The 21,060-nt window shown below is 39.9% G+C and overlaps 1 protein-coding gene across 2 annotated transcripts in view; it reads left to right on the top strand.

Moving 5' to 3' along the window:
* The window catches only part of LOC122645934 (symplekin), a 60,802-nt gene that overhangs the window by 21,230 nt on the left and 18,512 nt on the right, over positions 1 to 21,060 (top strand). For both annotated transcript variants that reach the window (XM_043839354.1, XM_043839362.1), the window contains exons 6-12: positions 1,153 to 1,327; positions 8,943 to 9,071; positions 9,214 to 9,771; positions 9,956 to 10,549; positions 13,003 to 13,071; positions 17,354 to 17,470; positions 17,562 to 17,807. In XM_043839354.1, the coding sequence (XP_043695289.1) occupies positions 1,153 to 1,327; positions 8,943 to 9,071; positions 9,214 to 9,771; positions 9,956 to 10,549; positions 13,003 to 13,071; positions 17,354 to 17,470; positions 17,562 to 17,807 (1,888 nt within the window). The remainder of the gene's footprint in view (positions 1 to 1,152; positions 1,328 to 8,942; positions 9,072 to 9,213; positions 9,772 to 9,955; positions 10,550 to 13,002; positions 13,072 to 17,353; positions 17,471 to 17,561; positions 17,808 to 21,060) is intronic.

The raw sequence follows: 21,060 nt of genomic DNA on the forward strand, positions 1-21,060 counted from the left end.
AGATCTCAACACATATTCTCGTGTAGGCGAGACAGTCCATCTTCTTCGCTCTCCCATCAGAGTACATAGGTTTTCCCAACACCGAACCAATAATGCTGAGGCCGTCTGTACAAGCAGTAGTAGAGCCGCAAACCAGGGTGAGTGCAGGTTGATGTGATGAATCTGGAGGAACCGATTCCATTGGTGAAGGAAGATAAGTTTCCGACCAATATTCCATGGGCCACCCTCAAGAGCATGGAATTTTTCATCTTCGTTTGAGAACTTAACGATGAAAAAGCCATTATCCATCAAATAGGTCTCCGTAACTCCTTTGAGCTTCCATTGCTTGGTAAAGGAAAGCCTGACGATGCTGAAAGAGGTCCTACTTCCGATGAAATGACCGACCAGACAATTCTGCCATTTCAGGGCTTCTGTGTCTAATAGGCCTGCCGGGCAGAGGGCAATTTTGGAGGAGCCCCTTCATGGCCTGGGGGGGGGGGGGGGGAATGGAAAGGGGATACCGGTTACCCTCTCCAGGGTGGAAAGGGGTTAACTGAAGAGAGGGCTCCATGCCATTCCACCCTGGGATTGGGGGAAGGAAGAGGGGGTCACTCAGTCCGAGAGGTCAAGGGACTCCAGCGGTGGGGACTCATCTACATTTTGCATTTTATAAGCTAATGAAAGTGGTTTTTTTGTTTTATGCATAAGCTCCCTCCAAAATGTAGTATTTCACATCAAAACCCCACTCTTTAGGTTGAACACATAAATGAACAAGAGGCCCTTCCTAGTTCCTAGGCACCAAGCTTGGCCACTGACTAGACTTTCCTTTGCTCCACATCAATTATGGCCTAGACCTCAGCCAAATAACCAATGCCAGACAAACACATGAAAATTATGATTTCTTCTCACAACACAGCAGGATCCCCCCCCTCCAACCAAATGACCTGCTTCAATTTCTTGCTTCCCTTTACCAAATCTGCTAAGTTAATTGAGTTGTGTGGTTATTTCATTGTTATGGAGTCATGTGGTTATTTCATTTTCTGCATGAAATCTTTGTTGATTGATTGCATTTTAATTTATGCGTTTCTTTCTCAAATCCATTTAGTTGTTCTTAGGTTTTCGACATTGTTCCTCAATTTGTTATTTTTTGTGCTTGGTTTGATGCTAGTCCAGTCTTTCAGCAATTGCAAAGAAAAGGCCTGCATTTTATGGGCGTATTTTACCAGTTTTGCTTGGCTTGGATCTGTCAAGCTCTGTTATCAAGGGAGTGCGATTTTGTGGTGCACATCATGCTTTGAAGAATGCCTTTGTGTCCTGTTTGAAATGTACACATCCGGGTGCTGCGCCGGTATTTCTGTTTCCCCCCCTCTTTTTCGGTTCATGTGGCGTATGGAGAAATTCTACCCAGTACCCACCCTGCGAGAAAATGCCTCACCATTATGTTGCTTTCTGTTGACTTGCTTGTAACTGTCTAACTGATTTAATCTGCTTATTGTTTTCTCCCCCCCTTCCCCCCAAGGTGCATTTTCCTTATTATTCTTTTGATGTTAGTGGTTTCCCTTCATGATTGATCTAGTTTATCCACTATCAATTCTATCACTTTTTATGTTTCCCTTCATGAACTCTGTAGTTTATTCAACCATGTCAAGCATATCATTAGTTTTGATTTTTTTTGATAATTTAGAAGGAAATTATTCGGGGATCACAGCCTGCTCTACCAATGAGTTACTACATTAACAAACATCAGAATTATTATCAGTTTTATCAACGTACTGCTCATTTATGGTTAATTCATATTGCAACTGACCTCTTGTACTTAACATCCTATTTATTTCATGACTGCCAATCTGAATTGCCTTGGCAAGTGATGGTTTTGCCTGCATATAAATTTTTCACTAATCTGAGAAAATATGTTACTGTAACACTTGAAGAGTTGAAGGTATTTGTATCATGGGATCAAAAAACAGCTACACTAAAATTCCTAACAGAGCGACACAAAATGTCGAATATTGATTGGCGCTGTCTCTGAGACTATTCAAATATGAAATGCAATGGAGGCATTTGAATTATATGAATGCTTGGGATATGCTTGTGTATAACATGTACGGCAATATAACTGCAAAACCCCTTATTACATGAAGGAATGATAATAGGATTCTAACCACCTAGAAAGTAAGGTTTAGGAAACCAAGTAATTTTTCACAATCGCAGGATTATGATTCACCAGATTTTATGAGAATTCAATTAACTGACCAAAGGAAGGTCTGATCTGGCTACACTTCAGGTCGAGTTGTCAGGGTGAAAAACTTAACCAAATTGGAATGAAATGCACTGGTCAGATTCCAAATTATTGAAGAATCCTACTGGGAGTAGGTTAGTTCAAGAACAGGAATTTGATAGCTGAATCGAAGGGTCTCAAAACAGCAGCGCAGATAATTTGATAATAGAACTTGAAAATGTAAACCAAAGCTGCAAATTTCCAAAATTCGTACTTGGAGAATGACTCTTAGAAATCGATGGGAAGACTGGATTTTTAAACAAGACTCTGAAACCAGGACTCAGGAATAATAAGTAGAACAGAATCTGAGCAAGAACAGATTTAAAAAAAATACCTAACAGAGTACTAATCAATCAAGCAAGTAGAATTAAAGAAAACTAGAGAGAGAATTGAATGTGGGCAGGGTTTAGAGTTTTTAGATCTGAACTGACCTGTTAGCAAAGAAGAAAAGGGAAAGAGAACAGTGGATATGAATCAGGAACCCACCTGATTCTCTAAGCTGGCATCCCACAAACCCAAGCTTGGAATCCCACCAAGCCTTCTTTGGAGTCCCATCAAGTCTCTATAGCATCACACAACACAAAAGTTCTCTGAATCTCATAGAAATGAAAAGCTGAAAGCTCTTATTTACTTCTGAAATCATTGAAGGCATTCAGCCTTCACATCTTTAAATAAAACTGATTAACCTAAAGCAAAATAGGACTCTAAACCTGCCAATCGATTGACTGCATTGGAAGTGCCCTAGACTGCATAAAATATTAAGAAAGACATCTTACTAGTAAAGGAAATTCCCCATACACTGGTGGTTTGGAGGAGTCCTAAACTGACTCAACTATTAAGAAAAGTCAACTCAAACAGATAAGGAATCCGATCCCATCGTCCAGCTGCTTTGGGAGTTTCTTGATTAACTCAACTACTGAATTAAAAAAAGGAAATAACAACTAAATAAACCCAAGACTGTAGTCACTGTACTGGACCAACACTTGAACTGCAGGCCTGGTTTGGTGCAGGCTCTTCTTTCTTCTTCTTTTTGTTTAAATACTGCATCTGTCACACCCCGCTCCCTACATCTAGGGACGTGTGACTAGAATACCCCTAGTATTCCATACTAACCCCAAGGACCTACGCTTTGCAGTACCATGGTCATTGATCCCATGTAACAAATTGAATCAGAGTATGTGCGGAAGCTATATAACATTTATAAATTATCAGGGTGCAGAAGCTAAACATGCGATATCATATAATAAGTGAACATTTTATTCCATAACCTTGAAGTTTGTAAAACATTAACTAGTAATATGTAAATACAAGTAAATAAAATTCTCAAAAGTGACATCGTATTTAAATGCTTCAATCTTCTTTAAACAATCCAAAACTCATATGGGCCTCGAGCCCGCACTAAGCCACGCCATGAGTGCAGGTCTCACAAGCGCACTCCGGACCATGCTCCTCGCATCGATAATTCCAAGTACCGTAGCCATCAACGTACAAATGCACTGAGTCACCATCGGCTGGTACCATCATACCTGCAGCCATATCTAAAACGAGAGGTCCCTCGAGGGATGAGCTTTCAACTAAGCCCAGTGAGCAATTAGATCATACAAGCATACGCAAACAATCATGAATGCACAATCACCAGGACGCAAAGAATGAATTCCAGTTTTAGTAGGCATCCACCTAACAATCAAATGCCCAAGTCCATGAGGTAAAGTGCTACTGCAACATCCCATAGGTAGCATCCCAGGCCTCTAGATTCCACGCAAATAACTATCCGGTAATGGTACCCGAGTTGCGGTTGGAAGCCTGCAAGACCAGACCCCCTCACTGGGTTGTCTGCAAGCTTCCGAGATAACCCTAGCTCTCACCCAAATACCGGTGGCCTATTGAGAATGGCACCCCAGTCCGTCGGAAGTCACCATCGGATATCCAACGCCTTTCCCCCTGTTGGTAAGGGGTGTAGCACTGGGGAATTGTAATAACCATGCATCTAAAAAGAAGGGTACACACTCATATATAAGCCAGAGGTCGAGTCCATAGTACTGAAATCACGGTCGGCCCGGCTATCCTCTCGCCCCCTCTAGCTTACACATGCACATGCGAGAGTAAAGCGGATGTGATACCGAATAACGGTCTGCCCGGTCACAAACCCATACACTCATGGCGATCCCAAGTCTGGCGCACACTCACGACACTTGGATCCTATCACTCACACTCATCACATAAACATTGCATACCCAACACATAACCATTATTCACATCCACATCTCATCGCATAATCATTATATAATCACATCTCATATTCAAGTCTCAACACATAACCAATATCCACATTCTTGATAACAGTTCAAGTATAATCGTAAGTCCCTAAACAACTAGCATTCAACATGATAATCTTATATCATCCTTGCCATGATCCATCATTAGTAACATGCATTGAAATTAGCATAGATAATCATATCATTTATCACATACATGCATGAATGACATTCAACGCAGGTCATCGCAAAAACATTCCATAAATTAAGTCCAAATATCTAATCTACTCACAATCGTCGTAACGTGTATCCTTGGGTTTCGTGCGCACGTACTCTCCCGCAAACACAGTAGATCACCCTAACAAAACATTCCATAGGTGTACAATAGGTGAGATGGGGTTTGGAGTCAAGCCCTAAAGCCAAAGTCCATTTTCTGTTCTGCTCTGGTCTCAGCGGATGATACCTTTCGTCCGCAGACTATCGCCTGCAGGGAAGCATTATTTGGCCTTAGCTGATGATGGGGGCAGCGGACGTTGCACTTCGTCCATAGGCTCCATTTCTGCTGCTTTACAGCTTGGATCGAGTCCAGCCTTTGCTCAAGGCCATGAGACAGCAGGGGGATCATTTGGGGAGTGTAATTAGCCTTCTATGATGTACATAATCACAAGCATTCAATTCAATTAAGATTTCCTAAGAGGGATTGGGTCCTAAACATCAAGAATTACTCAATTTGGGGGTTCTACAATGGGGTTTCATGGTGGTTTGGCCATGGGGTTGGAAATCTATCAATTGGGACTACTAATTAACATCAATAATACTAAATAAAAGGTTTAGTACATTAGAACAAGAAGCCCTATGATTTGGCTAAAGATTGGATAGGTTCCATCATCAAGAATCCCCAAATTGGAGGTTCTTCAGGAGGGTTTCATGGCAACTAAGCCATGGGGCTGTGGATGAGTCTTCCTAAGGTATCAATTGATGCCCATATCGTCCAATTAGGTAGTTAAGGCATTTAGAGTAAAAAGCCCCATGGTTTGGTAAGGGATTGGATAGATTGCAATCAAATTCAAGTAGAAGATAGCTTAGAAATCACTTAGGTTAGAGGGCTTACCAAGGGATTAGCTAGGACAGCATGGAGGGACAAGTTCACGGTTGGAAATGGGCTGAAACACATCTTCTCCACGAGCTCCTAGCGCCAAGCTTGGATCTCCAATAGGTTGAAGTGAGGTTTGCACTCAAGAGGGGCTCCAATGGAGGTTGGGGCTCCTCCTTCTCTTCCTTCTCCTTTCTTCTTCCTCCTTCCTTAGTCTCCCACGTTTTCTCTCCTCTCTTAGGTGTTAGAATAAGAGAGATGAGGATAGGGATAGGGTATTAATGTTGTTTAGCTAAGGATGTAAGGGTTTGTTTGGTTGGGGGGGATGTTTTAAGGTTCAAAATGAGTTTAAAACCCATTAGAGTCCAAATAGGTCTTAGGGTTCCCATCATAGGGTTTAATTAGGTCTATTAGGTCATAAATAACCTTAGGTTAAGCTGGGGTTAAGCCCTGGGCTCAAGCCCAAGCCAAAAGCATAAAATCAGGCTATTTTTGGCCTCTGCGGATGATGCGGCTGCGGCTGATACACTTCGTCCGCAGCCTTTTGTTTGCAGGGTAAAATGCAACAAACCTCCACCCACTGTTTTGGCCATAACTCGGTCGATACACAACGGAATGACGCGATTCAAAATGCGTTGTAAACTAGACTTAAAGGGCTACATTTTTCATGAAGAAACTTTTGACTAAATCAGAAAAGAAGGCCCTAGAAATTGGGTTCAAAGATGGCTGTAGTGCATTGACAGCAAACCAGAATTGAATTGACTCCGATGATCTCGCCTACTTCAAGGATATTTAGGTAGAGGTTGAGAGGGGTTTTTAATAGGGGTTGTTAGTACATGAAAGGAGGGCATGAAAGAGTATAATTAAGGCACATAGAAACTAAGACAATGGTCAAGAACCAATCATGCAAGATTTAGTTATAAGGTCTAAGTCTAAAGCTTACCTAGTCAAAGTCTTCCTCTAAAAATCCGAAGGGCTGCCCAAACAACACTACAACACGCACACAAGTACAATAAGTACAGATTGGGGCATGGGTATAACAACATCAACTCTCCTCGACTTGACAAAACTCTACCTTGAGTTTTGTAGTGACGAGGGGGGAACAATAAGTGAGTGGCAGTCTTGACCAGTCCCAAATAGAACTATGGTGATGTAGGGATGTTAGAAATGAAGTCTTCAACTCTAGGAGTTCTTCTTCGACATAGTGAGGCGGAATCACGAACTCAATGACATCCACATAAAAAATGGCATCTGTAACATCCATAGTCTCTTGTGGAATGTCCTGGAAGTCTTCCTCAATTGTTTCTTCTACCTCTTCCGTTGCTTCAACCTCTATTCCTCTGATGTCATTGATTTCTTCATTATTGTCCTCTTCAGTTTCAGTGAATGGAACCATGCATATAATATTAACCCGTGGGTTTCCTCACCATCTTCATCATCATAGATCACATCATCATCATCATTAGTTGGATATGACTCATATACCTCCGGTGTGTCATCTGCCTCTATTGTATTAGCTATAACATAAACCTTTTGTTGTATTGGGCAAAATTCAGCAAAGTGCCCAGAGTTGTTGCACTTTGAATCGTTGCTGATAGTAGTGGGTATCTTACCCTTGTCTGTAGGGGTGCTAGAAGGTTAATCTGTAGGATTGGTAGATGCAGGGGGTGTGAAACAACCTAGAGGGGGGGGGTTGAATAGGTTGTATCTAGTGGATTGTGTCCTTTTTAAACCTTTTTACAAATTAAATGCACAATTAAAAATAAAACAATAAGCAATTCATAAGTGACAAGATTTATTGTGGTTCGACTTTAAGAGTCTACGTCCTCTCCTCTCAACACTTGAGAGAATTCCTCTAGATGTTTTCTTTCAGTATAGTAGATGGGAAACAACACCTTTACACAGTCTTGTTACAGGATAAGAGAATCCTTTACACTCTTTTGATGATAAGAGAATCTGCAATCTTTTAAGGATAAGAGGATCCATTTAACTCTTTTAAGGATAAGAGGATCTATGCAACTCTTTTAAGGATAAGAGGATCCGTGCAACCGCCTAAGTATAGTCTAGGATGATGCACCCTTAGTTTGATCAAGAGTTCACCCTACTCTTAGATCAACATTACGAACCAAATTCAAATCAATAAATAAATGAGTAAATGAATGAATGAGGCATGATATTACCTAAATGAAGAAACAACTTCCTTTTGCAAAGTGATGTGGAGATGAATGCTCACGACAAGGGGTTTCTCGAAGGCTTCCTCTAAGTTGAAGGATCAATTGCTTCAATGCAAACCTTTAATGATTGAGTTGAATCCAATCAAGATGTTATAATGGAGCTCTCAACTAAAAAATGAATAGAATAATGATCAAAAGGCTATTTAAAAGTCTCTCACAATAGTGTTATTCAATACCTTGAATGGTGTGTAAAGTTTGGTTTTAGTGGCCTATTTATAGTAAAAAATGGTGAGAGATTTGAATCTCTAGTGGTCATATTTTGCCTGAACCGATCAGATAACTAGCTGTTGGGGATCCGGCTGGACAAACCGGCTTGATACAGGCTGGACTTTCATCAGCCGGTTGGGGCAACCGGTCAACCGGTTCCCAACATGTCAGCCCGGTAGAAAAGTGGGTATTCTGCCACTAACGGGTCAGACCGGTTGGTGCTATTTCAGCCCAATTTTGTCTATGTTGGCTTCGATTTTTTGGGGCTTTTGCATCAATGGTCTTTAGACCTATTTTTGGCCTTTTCATGGGTCCTTGTGTAGTCTATGTATTGTCCATATAAAATGTATGCATGCAATGCAAGTGTGTGTGCAAGTGTTCTAAAAATGATTGTGCACACGAGCATGACTTGAAGTAATGTCTTCAGTCTCTGAGCATGCCTTCTCTTGAGACTTTGCCTTTTGATTCTTCTTTTGTATTTGTCCTGTTCTTTTCTTCAACTCCTTTATCTCTGGCCATGTGGTAGAGGCTGTACCACAAATCCATACCCGATGCTCATGTGATCTCCATCATTACTTCTTAGTGTTTTATTATTTATTCTATATGTCCATACACTCAGGTTTGTTCTGGAAATTCCAAAATAGATTCTGTGCGCATTGGCTTACTTTTTTTGGGGGGGGGGAATATAAATTACATTTCAGTTTTCATTTGTTGGCTTTGGTGTTTTTCGGAGGGACATGCTAAATATCTTTTGCACTGAGATGAATGGCAGATGAATATATATTCCTTGACATACTTTCTATAAAGTGTTGAAAGTAAAAATGTTACATTTTTCGTCTATAAATCTAGTATAAATTATACAAGAGAACAATTATTTATAGTTGTAATGACTGCAGTGGCGGGATCGTCTGGTTGGTGCCCTCAGAGAAATGAAAGCTGGGGTGTCAGCAGAACAAACTGTTTGTGAAGTTGGTAAGTTTAATGGAATCGTAGAAGATGGGGCAGGCGAGGCATATTCTATCGAGGTATTGGTTTTGTCTGTTTCATATTTTCAATTTCACATCTATTCAGTGGGGTTTTCCACATGGGTATATACATATGTGTAAATTCATACACATGTTGATTTGCTTCTGGAGGCTTTTATAATGAGGTTAAACATTTTTACAGGAACGGAAACCCTCAATGGAATCCCTTGATGATGTCCATATTGAGACTGGGAAGAAAAGATCTGCACAAGAGATTAGTGATCTAGTACAAGATGATGGCCTATCTACCAAACGAGTTAGACCAACACCTATCGTCTCTCAGAGCTCAACCAAAGACTCAAATGCAGTTCAAGATAACCTCCCTTCGACTGGGTCAACAGCTTCTGCAGGAGATGGAGATTCTGGACCTGTTCAGCAACTTCTTGCCATGTTTGGTGCTTTGGTTGCCCAAGGTGAAAAAGCTGCTGGATCTTTAGAGATCCTTATATCAAGCATCTCTGCTGACTTGCTAGCTGAAGTGGTGATGGCTAATATGTGCTATCTTCCTGCAACCCGTCCTAAAGCTGAAGGGGATGACGAATCAATGCTAAACACAGGTTATATTACAAGCACGGTTGGAAGTAATACCCAGGGTATTCAGCCATCATCATTTGTATCAAATGTTTTTTCCCTTTCGAGTGCATTTCCGCAGATAGCAAGGTTATTAAGTGCTCAACCATCAACATCGCGTGATGCCGATGTATGTGGTTTCTTCTACTACTAGCTCATCTCTGTTTTGTTCTTTTTCATTTGCAATGATGATTTTCTACATTTCTGCTTTTCCTATTTTGCACGTTACTTCTCTGTTTCAATTGAATTAGACTTGATTGGGTTTTTGAGTTTTGGAATGCTGAGAACAGTTCGTGTTTTCCCACTAACTGCAGAAGTCTCAACGGGGTAATGAACATCAAGCAGTGGTAGCGACTGATACTGCTGCGGTGTCTTCTAGTATAAACGATTTGACTGAAGCAGTCAGACCTACTGAGGTAGTGGTTAGTACTAGTGCTGTAGTACCATCCAAAATGGAGGATTGTTCAGCTATTCCACCGGAGGCACATGATATGGGGAATTTCGAGAGTGGGATACCTGGTCTGGATTCTTCTGTCTACACTGATGGACTGTTGGAAACTCTAGATACGTCTCGTTTGTCCTCTGCTGATATACAAGGCACAAATCAGGAGGAAGTTACAAGTTTGGATAGTTCTCCTCTGAATTTTCCTTCAACTGGTTCCACGCCAGTAGATAGGTCGGAGGAACTCAATCCCAATAGCACGACTCATACGACAGCAACGTCTGTTCATTTGTCTAGTCAATATGTACTTCCTAAGATGTCAGCGCCTGTTGTTGACCTTGATGATGAACAGAAGGATTATCTACAAAAATCGGCATTTCTGCACATCATTGAAGCTTACAAACAAGTAAAAGTTGCAGGAGGCACACATGTCCGCTTTTCTTTGCTTGCTTGTTTGGGAATGGAGGTAGTGATCCCATTAACAAACCCTTTCGAATATTCTCTTATCATGAAGTTATGTTGCAACTCCTTCAGGCTTCCTTGGTTGCTTCTAATGATATTTACTTGTTTGTTTTTCTGCTGTATGTGAGATTTATAATTTGGCTAAGTAATTGGTGTAAACGGAGATATTTCAGAAACTTTCTGTTTATCCCTTCTGTTACAACCTTTGTTGTTATGTATATTATAGCCTCTGTTTTGAAATCTCACCAATTCAGACAGTGGATCCTATGATTCAGAGTGAATCAGTGTCCAAACAATTCACAGACCCCTGTTGAATCACGTTTTAAGAGGAGTCCTTTGAATCTATATTGTTTTAGAGGAGTCCTTTGAATCTATATCGATTCATTACTGAATCGGTCCGATTTAGACAATTCTTGCGATTGATACAAATCGCAACCGAGTCCCTAATTAAGTTGAGTCAGTTGAACTGTGTCAAACCTGATTATGCAAAAAATCCTTCTTTTGCCATTTTTTTTTTGTCCTTTCTTTCACTCTTCAACATTTGTTTTAAGAGTTTTAGAAATCCTGTTTACTTTTTTGACTTCCTACAAGCATGAATTATGGATTTTGGAGTTTGTCTTGTTCACAACCAATGAGAATGTTGTTATATATGTAGGAGTTTCCAAATCTTCATTACATGATTTTGAGTTGATTGTGATTGCTTTAAACTAGGTGGATAATTAGTTCTTTCTTTATTTCTGGTTTTATATATATATTTATATATATTTCCAATTGTTTTTGGGGAATTGCTATGAATCCTATGATTCATGATTCAATTCAACAAGATCTGATTGGGATTTAACGATTTGATCAAAGCATTAACAACTGTTTTCTTGGTAAAGCAAAAGTTCATCTTGATGTCAGTTTGTAGAAAAGACTTTGGTCAAACTTGTTTATGTTCCTAGTGATGGGAGTTAACTATTTCTGGAATCATTTGAATGTTGGTTAATGATTGAGTGCCTTCATGTAGTCTTCCTTACTATTTCCAGTTTTCTTTTACAAAGGGAAAAAGACAAAGGACCGACCAGATCTTCTGTGATAAACTCTCACAAAAATGAGAGTGCATAGGGTAATGGAATACTCTCATTAGGTGTTTGGTTGACAGAAAAAGGAAAATTTCTGAACAAAAAAATTTTCTTGCAAGAGAAGATCACACATCTTATGGTTTTGGTGAGAAAATTTCAATAGGAAGAAAAAATTTTGAGAGTCCTAAAACAGTTCAAAAACCAAGAGTAGAAAGAATCTTCTTTTTTTTCTGTTGCCAAACAAACATCCTCTGCATTTCACATTTCACTCACAAACCCATCTGAATCTTCTTACATTTCTCTTATTTTCTTCCATTCTATTGCAAAACAGACATTGCCAGAAAGAAGAAAAAGGAACAGAATAGTTAACCCAGCATTCAGAAAAGTGAAAAACTGTCAACAACCAACAAAGCTCAATTATCATCTTCACCGCTTCAGCCACCTACACCACCAGTTCACTATTGGCACCAGCCCAGGGGCCACTCCAGCTACCTGATGCTACCAACTGAAACCGAATTGGAAACAGAGGGAAGAGGGGGAAAGCAGGGGAATAAGATCGCACTCACTTAGAACAGAACTCATTAGGTAGGCCAATAAATTTCAACAGCTTAGTTTTGCTTACTCTTTCTCAAAATGAACCCAGTAAATTTTTGCCATAACTTATAATGCAGATTCTGACTTAAACCTAAAATTTTGAGGCTTAACAGTAGGCTTTTAGAACTAACGTTCAGCCAAATTTCAGCCCAAACAGAAAACACCAGGTAGGGCTTTAGGGCCCCATGCAGAGCTGAAAGTTCTAGGTCCTGTTCCTGTTTTCATCTCTAGTATATATATTATATATACTCGGCTCGGTTCATTCCTAAAACTTTAAGGGTTGTTGTCGTCCTGGTCTGAAATATCACCCTTGATCTTCCAGCAAGAACATCAAAAGGCATGTCTTGAAGCTTACTGTGTGACACCCAGGAAGAAGAAAAAGTACAAAACATGTTCCAGCCAGCTATGGCAGCACTACAGCACATTGATATCTACAGTATCAAACTACATATCCCCACACTAATTAAAATATTCTCATTCAATTCTTAAGTTTTGAAAAATGTGTTTTCCTAATAAGAGGACTTAGGTTTGATAGGGCCTAGACTCCATCGTTCTAGTTGCAGTTGGGGAAACACTTCCACTACTTTCCAGTAGAGGGGACGCTCTTGCATCAGGATTATACATGAACTCTTTGACGTTAGGTGCATAGAGTCGCATCGCTTCATCTTTGTATGTTGCTATGGCATGAATGTTGAATTTTGAACCTTAGTCATGCATATATTTGGATGGCTTCATGAGTGTTGTATTGAAGATTTATTGCCTTTCTTATTTGCTCAGCATTTTGAGTCCTCTTTTGCAGTATCCCTTGGAGTTAGACCCATGGAAGCTTCTTCAGAAGCATATATTGTCAGATTATTTGAATCATGAGGTAAATGAATACTTAATAAGGCTTACTTGGTGCTTAAATTTGCATTTGCTTGCAATTTGATTTTTTCCATGGTTATGTTATTGTGTACTGTACATTTTTTTTCCCCCCTTTTATTGTTGTTTTAGACAAAAGAGAGTGCAAACATATTTAAATCTTCCTAGTAATAGCCTTACTGTAATATCTCAAATGATGACCTAAATAAGAAAAAAATAAAATTGAATTCTTGCAGTGGCTGTTTCTTTCCTCTACTCTTATAGTACCTGCTGATTATTTCTTTTCTGTGTTGTCTTAAACTTACTCTAGTTCCATCTCGTCCTCACTACTTCGTTGTAGTTTCACTTGTTACATATTTTGAAGGATATACCTAACTACAAATCTAAAAGTAAAAATTAGGGGGAAAATGTTCCATGACACCTGTACCTGGAATACTTTTTATCATGCTAGCCACTTTTCAGCCACGTGGTCTCATGATTTGGCAGGCTTACTCATAGTTGTCAAATTCACCCAATAATACGAATTAGGTCAAATATGAATTCTTCCCAGTGATTCAGAAAAAGCCATCCCTTTTTGGAACACCTATAAATATCGAATTTAATTCTGAATTATCTAATAATTCGGATTTAATAAAAATAAAACCCACTTTTACGGGCATTGGGTTTTTAGAATGCTTTTACTTGTTCAAAAAAAAAAAAAGGGCGTACCCAGTGCACAAGGCTCCCGCCACTGTAGGGTCTAGGCAGGGTCATAATGTACGCAGCCATACCCCTGCTTCGCAGAGAGGCTGTTTCTAGAGACTTGTACACGTGACCACTTGGTCACAATTGAGCAACCTAACCGTTGCCTAGGCGGGTGCCTTGTCGACTATCGGATACCTGTTCATCTTCATCAATTTATTTCAGCTTTGAGGGCAAGGGAGGGGGAAACTCAGCAGTACACTCCAAAGACTTTCCCAACATTGCAACACTACGACAACTCAGGTAAGGCCCCGTGGCATAGTTGTCAAGGTAGCAAGGCGACCCAAAGCAGTGGAGAGGTTCCTAAGTGCCTAGGCGACCAAAGTGCCCAAGTGTTATTTATTATTTCCACTCTTTTCTAACATTATTTAGTATGTTACAATATATACCTTATATCATCAAAAATCAATATTAAGCCACATCAAGTCATCAAAAATCTCTGCAGTCCATTTGGCCCTGTAGCAGATGGTCCCTTCCCTTCGCCCGGGAGTGGCTTTGGCTCGACATGTCCTTTTCTTGTAGCTCTATTTACGACACTGTTGGCAAGCTTGTGTTCAGGGCTGCTATCTCACACATCTGGATGGAGTAGAATCTTCGTAGATGGACTTCTAACTCCCGGTCTATTGACATGATTTGGAAAGCCATCTTTTTTTATGTTAGCTCTAGACTTCATATGCTTACCCATTGATCCCTTATAGACTTCCTAAGGAATAGATACATTGTTGTTACTTGGGGCTTAGATTCTTCTCTCTTTCGTTCTCCTAGCTAGGCTCCCTACGCCTGTGACTTATGTTTTGTATAGCTCCCCTCCCCCTTCTCTTTCCCCTGTGTATTCCCCCCCTCTTTTCTTCCTCCCATGCTTTGGGGTTTTGGGAATGAATTTTTTATTCACAAAAAAAAAAGCTAAAGCATCATTCCCTACCAAAGCGTAACTGAAGAAGCAAGCTATTAGAAGTTCGAAACAATCAAAACATACAGTTGGTTTATATTGTTCTTGCATTGGTCATTGCCATGGTATACTAGTCTCACATTTGGTTTATACTGTTGTTAGAAAATATGATCTTATCTACAAGTAATTAAACTGCTCTCGATTTAGAGAAATGTTCTTGTTTTCTAAGAAGTTTGATTCGTCAAATGATTTTATTTTTACATGAGACTATGTATTAGGTAGAGCAAAAACCAGCTTTCCAACAAATCGAGAATTGCTTAAATCTGATTTATACTGAAGGCATAGTTGTCACAGCATCTAGACGACCCAAGGCGTTGGAGAGGGTCCAAAATCAAGGTGACACCAACAAGGCGCCCAAGTCGATCAAGGTGTCTAGACGCCTAGGCTCCGCCTTGACAACTATGATTGGAGTTATGTTTCGGTCAAACCTTATTTGGTGTGCGCGAATGCGGTCAAAATCGCTCTGAATGAAAATAGTTTTTTGGACATCAAAACAAATGAATATTTTACCGCACTTTTGGTTTTTAGCAATGCTTTACCATAATAAGAATTATGGAGTTTTTAGATTTGAGAAAAACCCCAGCATTAGAAAGTTGAAAATTGCACCTACCGTCAAAAATCCAGTTTTTGTTATTGAACTGGGGGGTTGACTTTTTTTCCTTTTGGAATTTGATTTTTTAACTATTTTTATTGGATTCAAATAGGGGGTATTTGTTTACTTATGAATAATATCTTAAGTAAATGAAATTAAATGATATTAGGCATAAATAAGTGTCTGTCTTGTCTGTCTTGGTTCCTGGCATAGATAGGTGTCTGTATACCCAGAATTTCCAGTAAGATCTCAAGATCTGGCACTCATATAAAGGACCTAGATGGGCATTTTCCTATGTCAAACCGAGATCTCGACCGAGATCCTAGATCTCGCCGAGATCTCGGCGAGATATTGACATTTTGAGACTCGTAGGCAGTCTCGTCTCGGGATTTCGAAAAACTGAGAAACTTGGCGAGATCTCGCGAGTTCTCAAACTATGCTCTTCGAGGCTTAGCGCAAAATGTTGGGTAGTTAAGAAGCAGTACATAGTTAAGAAGGGGGTAGTTAAGAAGCAGTACATAGTTAAGAAGGGTCAATGCGCTAGAGATTTGTGTCGATGTTGTTTGCTCCCCTCCTTTTTTACTTCTTTTTACCTATTGTCTCTTATAGGATCCATGTAGCCGACCCCATTAAGTTGGGATAAGGCTTGGATGATGTTGTTGTTGTTGTAGAGCACAAAACCAACTTTCCAACAAATCCAAGATGGCTTAAATTTGATTTATATTGGAGGAGTTATGTTCCGGACAATCCTTACTTGGTGTGCGCGAATGCTGTCAAAATCGTTCTGAATGAATATTTTTTTATATATCAAAACAAATGAATATTTACTGCTCTTTAAGTTTTTAACAATGTTTTACCATATTAAGATTTATGGAATTTTTGGATTTGAGAAAAAATCCAGCATGAGAAAGTTGAAAGTTTCACCTACCGTTGAAAATCTGGTTTTTGTTCTTGAACTGGGTGGTTGATTTTTTTATCCTTTTGGAATTTTATTTTTAAACTATTTTTATTGGATTCAAATAGGGGGGTATTTACTTATTTATGAATAATATCTTAAGTAAATGTAAATATTTCCTTAAATGTTATTTGGCATAACTAAGGGCCAAGGCGTTTGATACCACTAAGGCGACAATTGCCTAGACCCCAAAAATCCGTCTGGATGCCTAGACGGCGCCTAAGCGACACGTTGAGAGCAATGGTTTCATATCACACCAAAGATGGAGCCAAAAAGTCAGGTGGGAATCAGTGTCATTCCCCTCCCGGGCTTCTCTGAAATCACCTAAAACAGTTTTTTTTTCTTAAGTGAATCAGTACTAAATTAATCAGAATCTTAAAGACACACCTTTAATGGGTATAAATACATATTGAGACTGAACTTTACTAATTAATTATAACCTTAATGCTTGATCTATAAGACTTAACAGACTCATAGGCTTTCTTTAGTTTATGATAAATTACTCCTTAGTCCTTAAAGCATCAATAAAATTATATGTATATGTAATTAAGCAGATTTTATATATATATTAAGAAAATGGCATGCTTGTGACTTGTGAGCTTATGTCTTAAGAGTTTGAAAACATTGTTAATGGATAACAGGTGTTTTTCAGAATTGCTATCTTCCAGATGCATCATATAATCATGTGAAAGAAATTATTGTTCTAGGCTTCATGAGTGGCCATATTTATTTGGTTAGTGATCTGCCTGCATATAAGTTATGGTCTTGAAGCTTCTGTGACCATCCGCCTCCTGGTTGTTTTTTTCTTTTTTATTTTGAAATCTCATTCACCAGCGTAGTGTTAGTATGTTTCATCTTTTTGTGCCACTGAAACAGTGAGTTCTTCTCCATTCAAGGTTAGCTTAGGATCAGTCTTATTATGCTATGTGAATCTTCTATATTCGACGTGTCGGTAGCAATTGGTGGTTAATTTGAGATATTGGAATTACTTATGTCCCTATGTTCAGCCCATAAAATTCAAGTTGCTGACAAGAACTATTGGATGTCATCAGGGGCACGAGTTGACATTGCGTGTCCTCTTCAGGTTATTTGGAGAGGCAGAACAAGACCGTGACTTTTTCTCTTCAACAACTGCTACTTCAGTATATGAAACATTTCTTCTGACTGTGGTCTGTATGCATAAATATTTATCTTTCTAAGCTTACATATTATTCAATTTGTATGTCTCAAATGTTTCTAATAAGAAGAGATAAAATGTAGGCTGAAACACTTCGAGACTCATTTCCTGCCTCAGACAAATCATTAACTAGGTTGCTTGGTGAAGTTCCTTATCTGCCAAAGACAGCTTATAAGTTTTTAGAGTGTTTGTGCTGTCCTGGAAGCAATGAAAAGGTTGACAAGGAACTGCAAAGTGGAGATAGAGTTACTCAAGGCCTCAGTACTGTGTGGAGCCTGATTTTATTGAGACCTCCAATTCGAGATATCTGCCTGAAGATTGCCTTGCAGGTTTATATTTTACTGCTTTTCCTTCTTTGTCGTAGATTCCCTTAACCTGGAGCAGAAATGTTGTTTTTATTCATAGAACTATAGACTAAATGCTGTTCTGTTTACAATGGGGTTTCCTTGATTTAAAAATCAATATGTTGGAGCATGTCTTAATTGTATTATTCAATTTAAATATAAGGTACTGATTTATTTTTTATGGTTTCCTGAAACCTAGATTAATGTGACTTGGAAAAGTATGCTTTCTCCATTTGCCAGCTTTTCTCATCTTTTGTGTTTCTTGGTGTATAGAATGTTGAGGTATTTATTTAATTTCCTTAAACTATTGGGAAGTGGAGTCCTTGTGTTTTGTGCATAGTACTATATCTCGCGATATATCGGTATCTCGGGCCTACCGAGATATCCGAAATATCCGAGATATCGCGAAATATGACCGAAATATTGCATTTTTTCTACAATATTTCGGGGGTCCATCTCGGGGGGTATTTGGCCATATCTAGGCCTGAAACTTCATGGACAGCCTTTTTTAAGCTTAATAAACACATTTAAACCATAAAATTGTAAAAATGTGACTTCAAATTGGTGTTTTGGGCTTGCACCCTTGATTGACATACGGTCGCTGACCCTAATGTATAAATAGTTAAATACACATAGATTAATGAAATCACAACTTAAGTTACAAATTACAAGTGCTAAGCTGCTAATAGTAGTTCTTGTGCCTCCCTGGATCAATCCCACTTATGCCTCGCTGAGTCGACGTCCATTGCTCTCTGTTTGAAGGACATATGTGGACCACGGTATAGAATCGGAGAAGAAACGAGTGTAGTCATCCACAAGTGTCACGTAAATGGAATCATCAACATACTGTAGGTAACCTATCCTAGGATATAAACTAGGGTTACCAATCGATCCATCGCGTGAAGAAGATGATCCCTTGTGATATGATGTTGGTGCCGAGCAGAGCGATGGCATTGGCTGCATGTATGGCTGGTGAGGTTGGTAGCTAGGTCCGCTAGGGTATGCAAAGATGTTATCTACAAAAGATGATCCAGTATGTCCTTGGGACTGGGACTGGTAGTCATAGTCCCCTACCCCACTAAACTGCCCATATGATGATGATCCATATCCATATCCACCGTAAGGTTGTGATGCACCATAATCCGATGCCAATGGAGTGGCATGTGCGTCAAAAGATGGGGCACGGCAATGTCCAGTCAGTCCTCCCTCCCTATCACCCATACTCAAACCACCAACAGCGCTAGATAGGTTATCAATGTCCATGTGATCAGGTTGCAACTGTGTTTGTCGACCCCTACGCTTCCTGTTGTATGTATGTAGGGGGCCTCTCGAGGGTGGGGGTGCGGGGGCACGTGCTCCGTGGTCCGTATCTTGTGTGGCATGATCAAACTGTCTCTCCAGTGAATCGGAGTGGCTCTACAGGTGCCGTAACCTGGGCCTCTTGGCCTACCACATAACGCTCTCGCATGCCGTCAAATTCTTCACCAACATCACCACCACTAGCATTACCACCACCAGCATTACCATCAGCACCACCATCATCACCATCATCATCATTTGAGGACTTAGACCAGTCTTCATCATCAGCAACATTGCCACCAGTGGGCTGGAATGGTATGGGTGAGGCTTCCCTTGCATGTATGTGACCATCGTCAGCCATATACTCGTCCACATAAGCACCAATCTCAGAAGCTATCATGGGGTCGGGCCTACCTCCCTCCTCATCCAACACTGGCTCACCTCTATCCCTCACCCAATCCACAATAGGGTCCTCATCGCTGCGAGTCAACTTGAAAGATGTCGGCTAGATCAATGGTGCCCCTCGTCCCTCATGTCCCATGCGTATGTGTTGCGATTTCAGCCTCAAGTTGTAGTGCACATACACCATGTCAGATAAACGTTGAGACCCCAATCTGTTGCGCCTCTTGGAGTGGATGGGTGCAAAGGTACTCCAGTTCCTCTCACAACCAGATGCAGAACATGTTTGGGCAAGGACTTTAATTGCTATTCTTCTTAAGTTTTCAGCCGATTCCCCATACAACACCCACCATTCAGTTGCATTACAAGTTTACAACAAAAAAGACATGTGTCAAATGTTGTTTCAACTTTCAACTTTCAAATTTCAATACATATGTAATTTAAAACTTAAAAGAATTACCAGCATCACCACGTGCTCTGCCTTGTATAGCAGCCTCAGTTCCAAAACTTCCCAATGCATCCCTAAATACCTTGATCTACACCCATGTGGAAAATTAGTAAGTACTTCGTCACTACTTATTTGAAAGCATCAATAAGTTGAGTTTCCAAATGAACTCACTTCATTGTTGCAAATTGCTTGTAGTGCACCATCTAGCTCCAACTTCTTCACTACTTGTTTCACAGCATCAATAAGTTGAGTTTTCAACCCAAGCCTATTGTTATATTGATACTTAGGGTTCAAGTAGTATGCTGAAATATGACATATAGAATAGAGGTATTGTCAAATGCATAGGTAATTAGTAAATAATAATACTATGAATTAGTAAACATAAAACAAATTTACTCACCAGCCTTATGCAGCGGATGCATAAGTTGATTCTCCCAGCGAGCATTTATAATATCTAAGAAGTGTTTGCTACTGCGAGGAGGCACACTATAGACACTATTTTTCATCAAGTCTATTGCAGCATATAGGACTGGCATGGTTGGGCCCTTCAGAGCGGAGTCAGCAACATGTAGAACTTTAACTACTGGCTCTAAAACTTTCACCACTTTGCTTAGTTTGGTCCAGAAGTCCTCAGATGACATTGTTGTTTGTGCTTCCCTCCCATTTGCAGTCTTGGAACCCTTCCATTCAAACCACTCCTCAGAAGCAAATATGCTTCTCAGCCCGGTCTTCTTTGTCTCAATGCTTTTGAGAGCAATGTAGTTGGTGGCAAATCTTGTGATGCCAGGCCTAACCAAGTCACCCCACATTTTTCCCTCAATAGATTGAGTGCATACGAGTGGTTGTATACAAAGTTGGTGACTTGTCTTGCACTTTCAACCACAGTCTTAACCAACTTTAACTTTCCCATATCTTTTAGCATTAAGTCAATGCAATGGGCTGCACAAGGAGTCCAGAAGAGCCGGTACTTACTATTGTTCATCATCTTCTCACGGCCGACTGAAGTTACTTCCATTGTCGTTACAACTGGACAACATTCTCAATACCCACATCTTTTTCCACTACTTCCTTTAACAATCGTAAATATATTTT

Source organism: Telopea speciosissima, chromosome 1 (assembly GCF_018873765.1).
Source record: "Telopea speciosissima isolate NSW1024214 ecotype Mountain lineage chromosome 1, Tspe_v1, whole genome shotgun sequence".
NCBI lineage: Eukaryota > Viridiplantae > Streptophyta > Magnoliopsida > Proteales > Proteaceae > Telopea > Telopea speciosissima.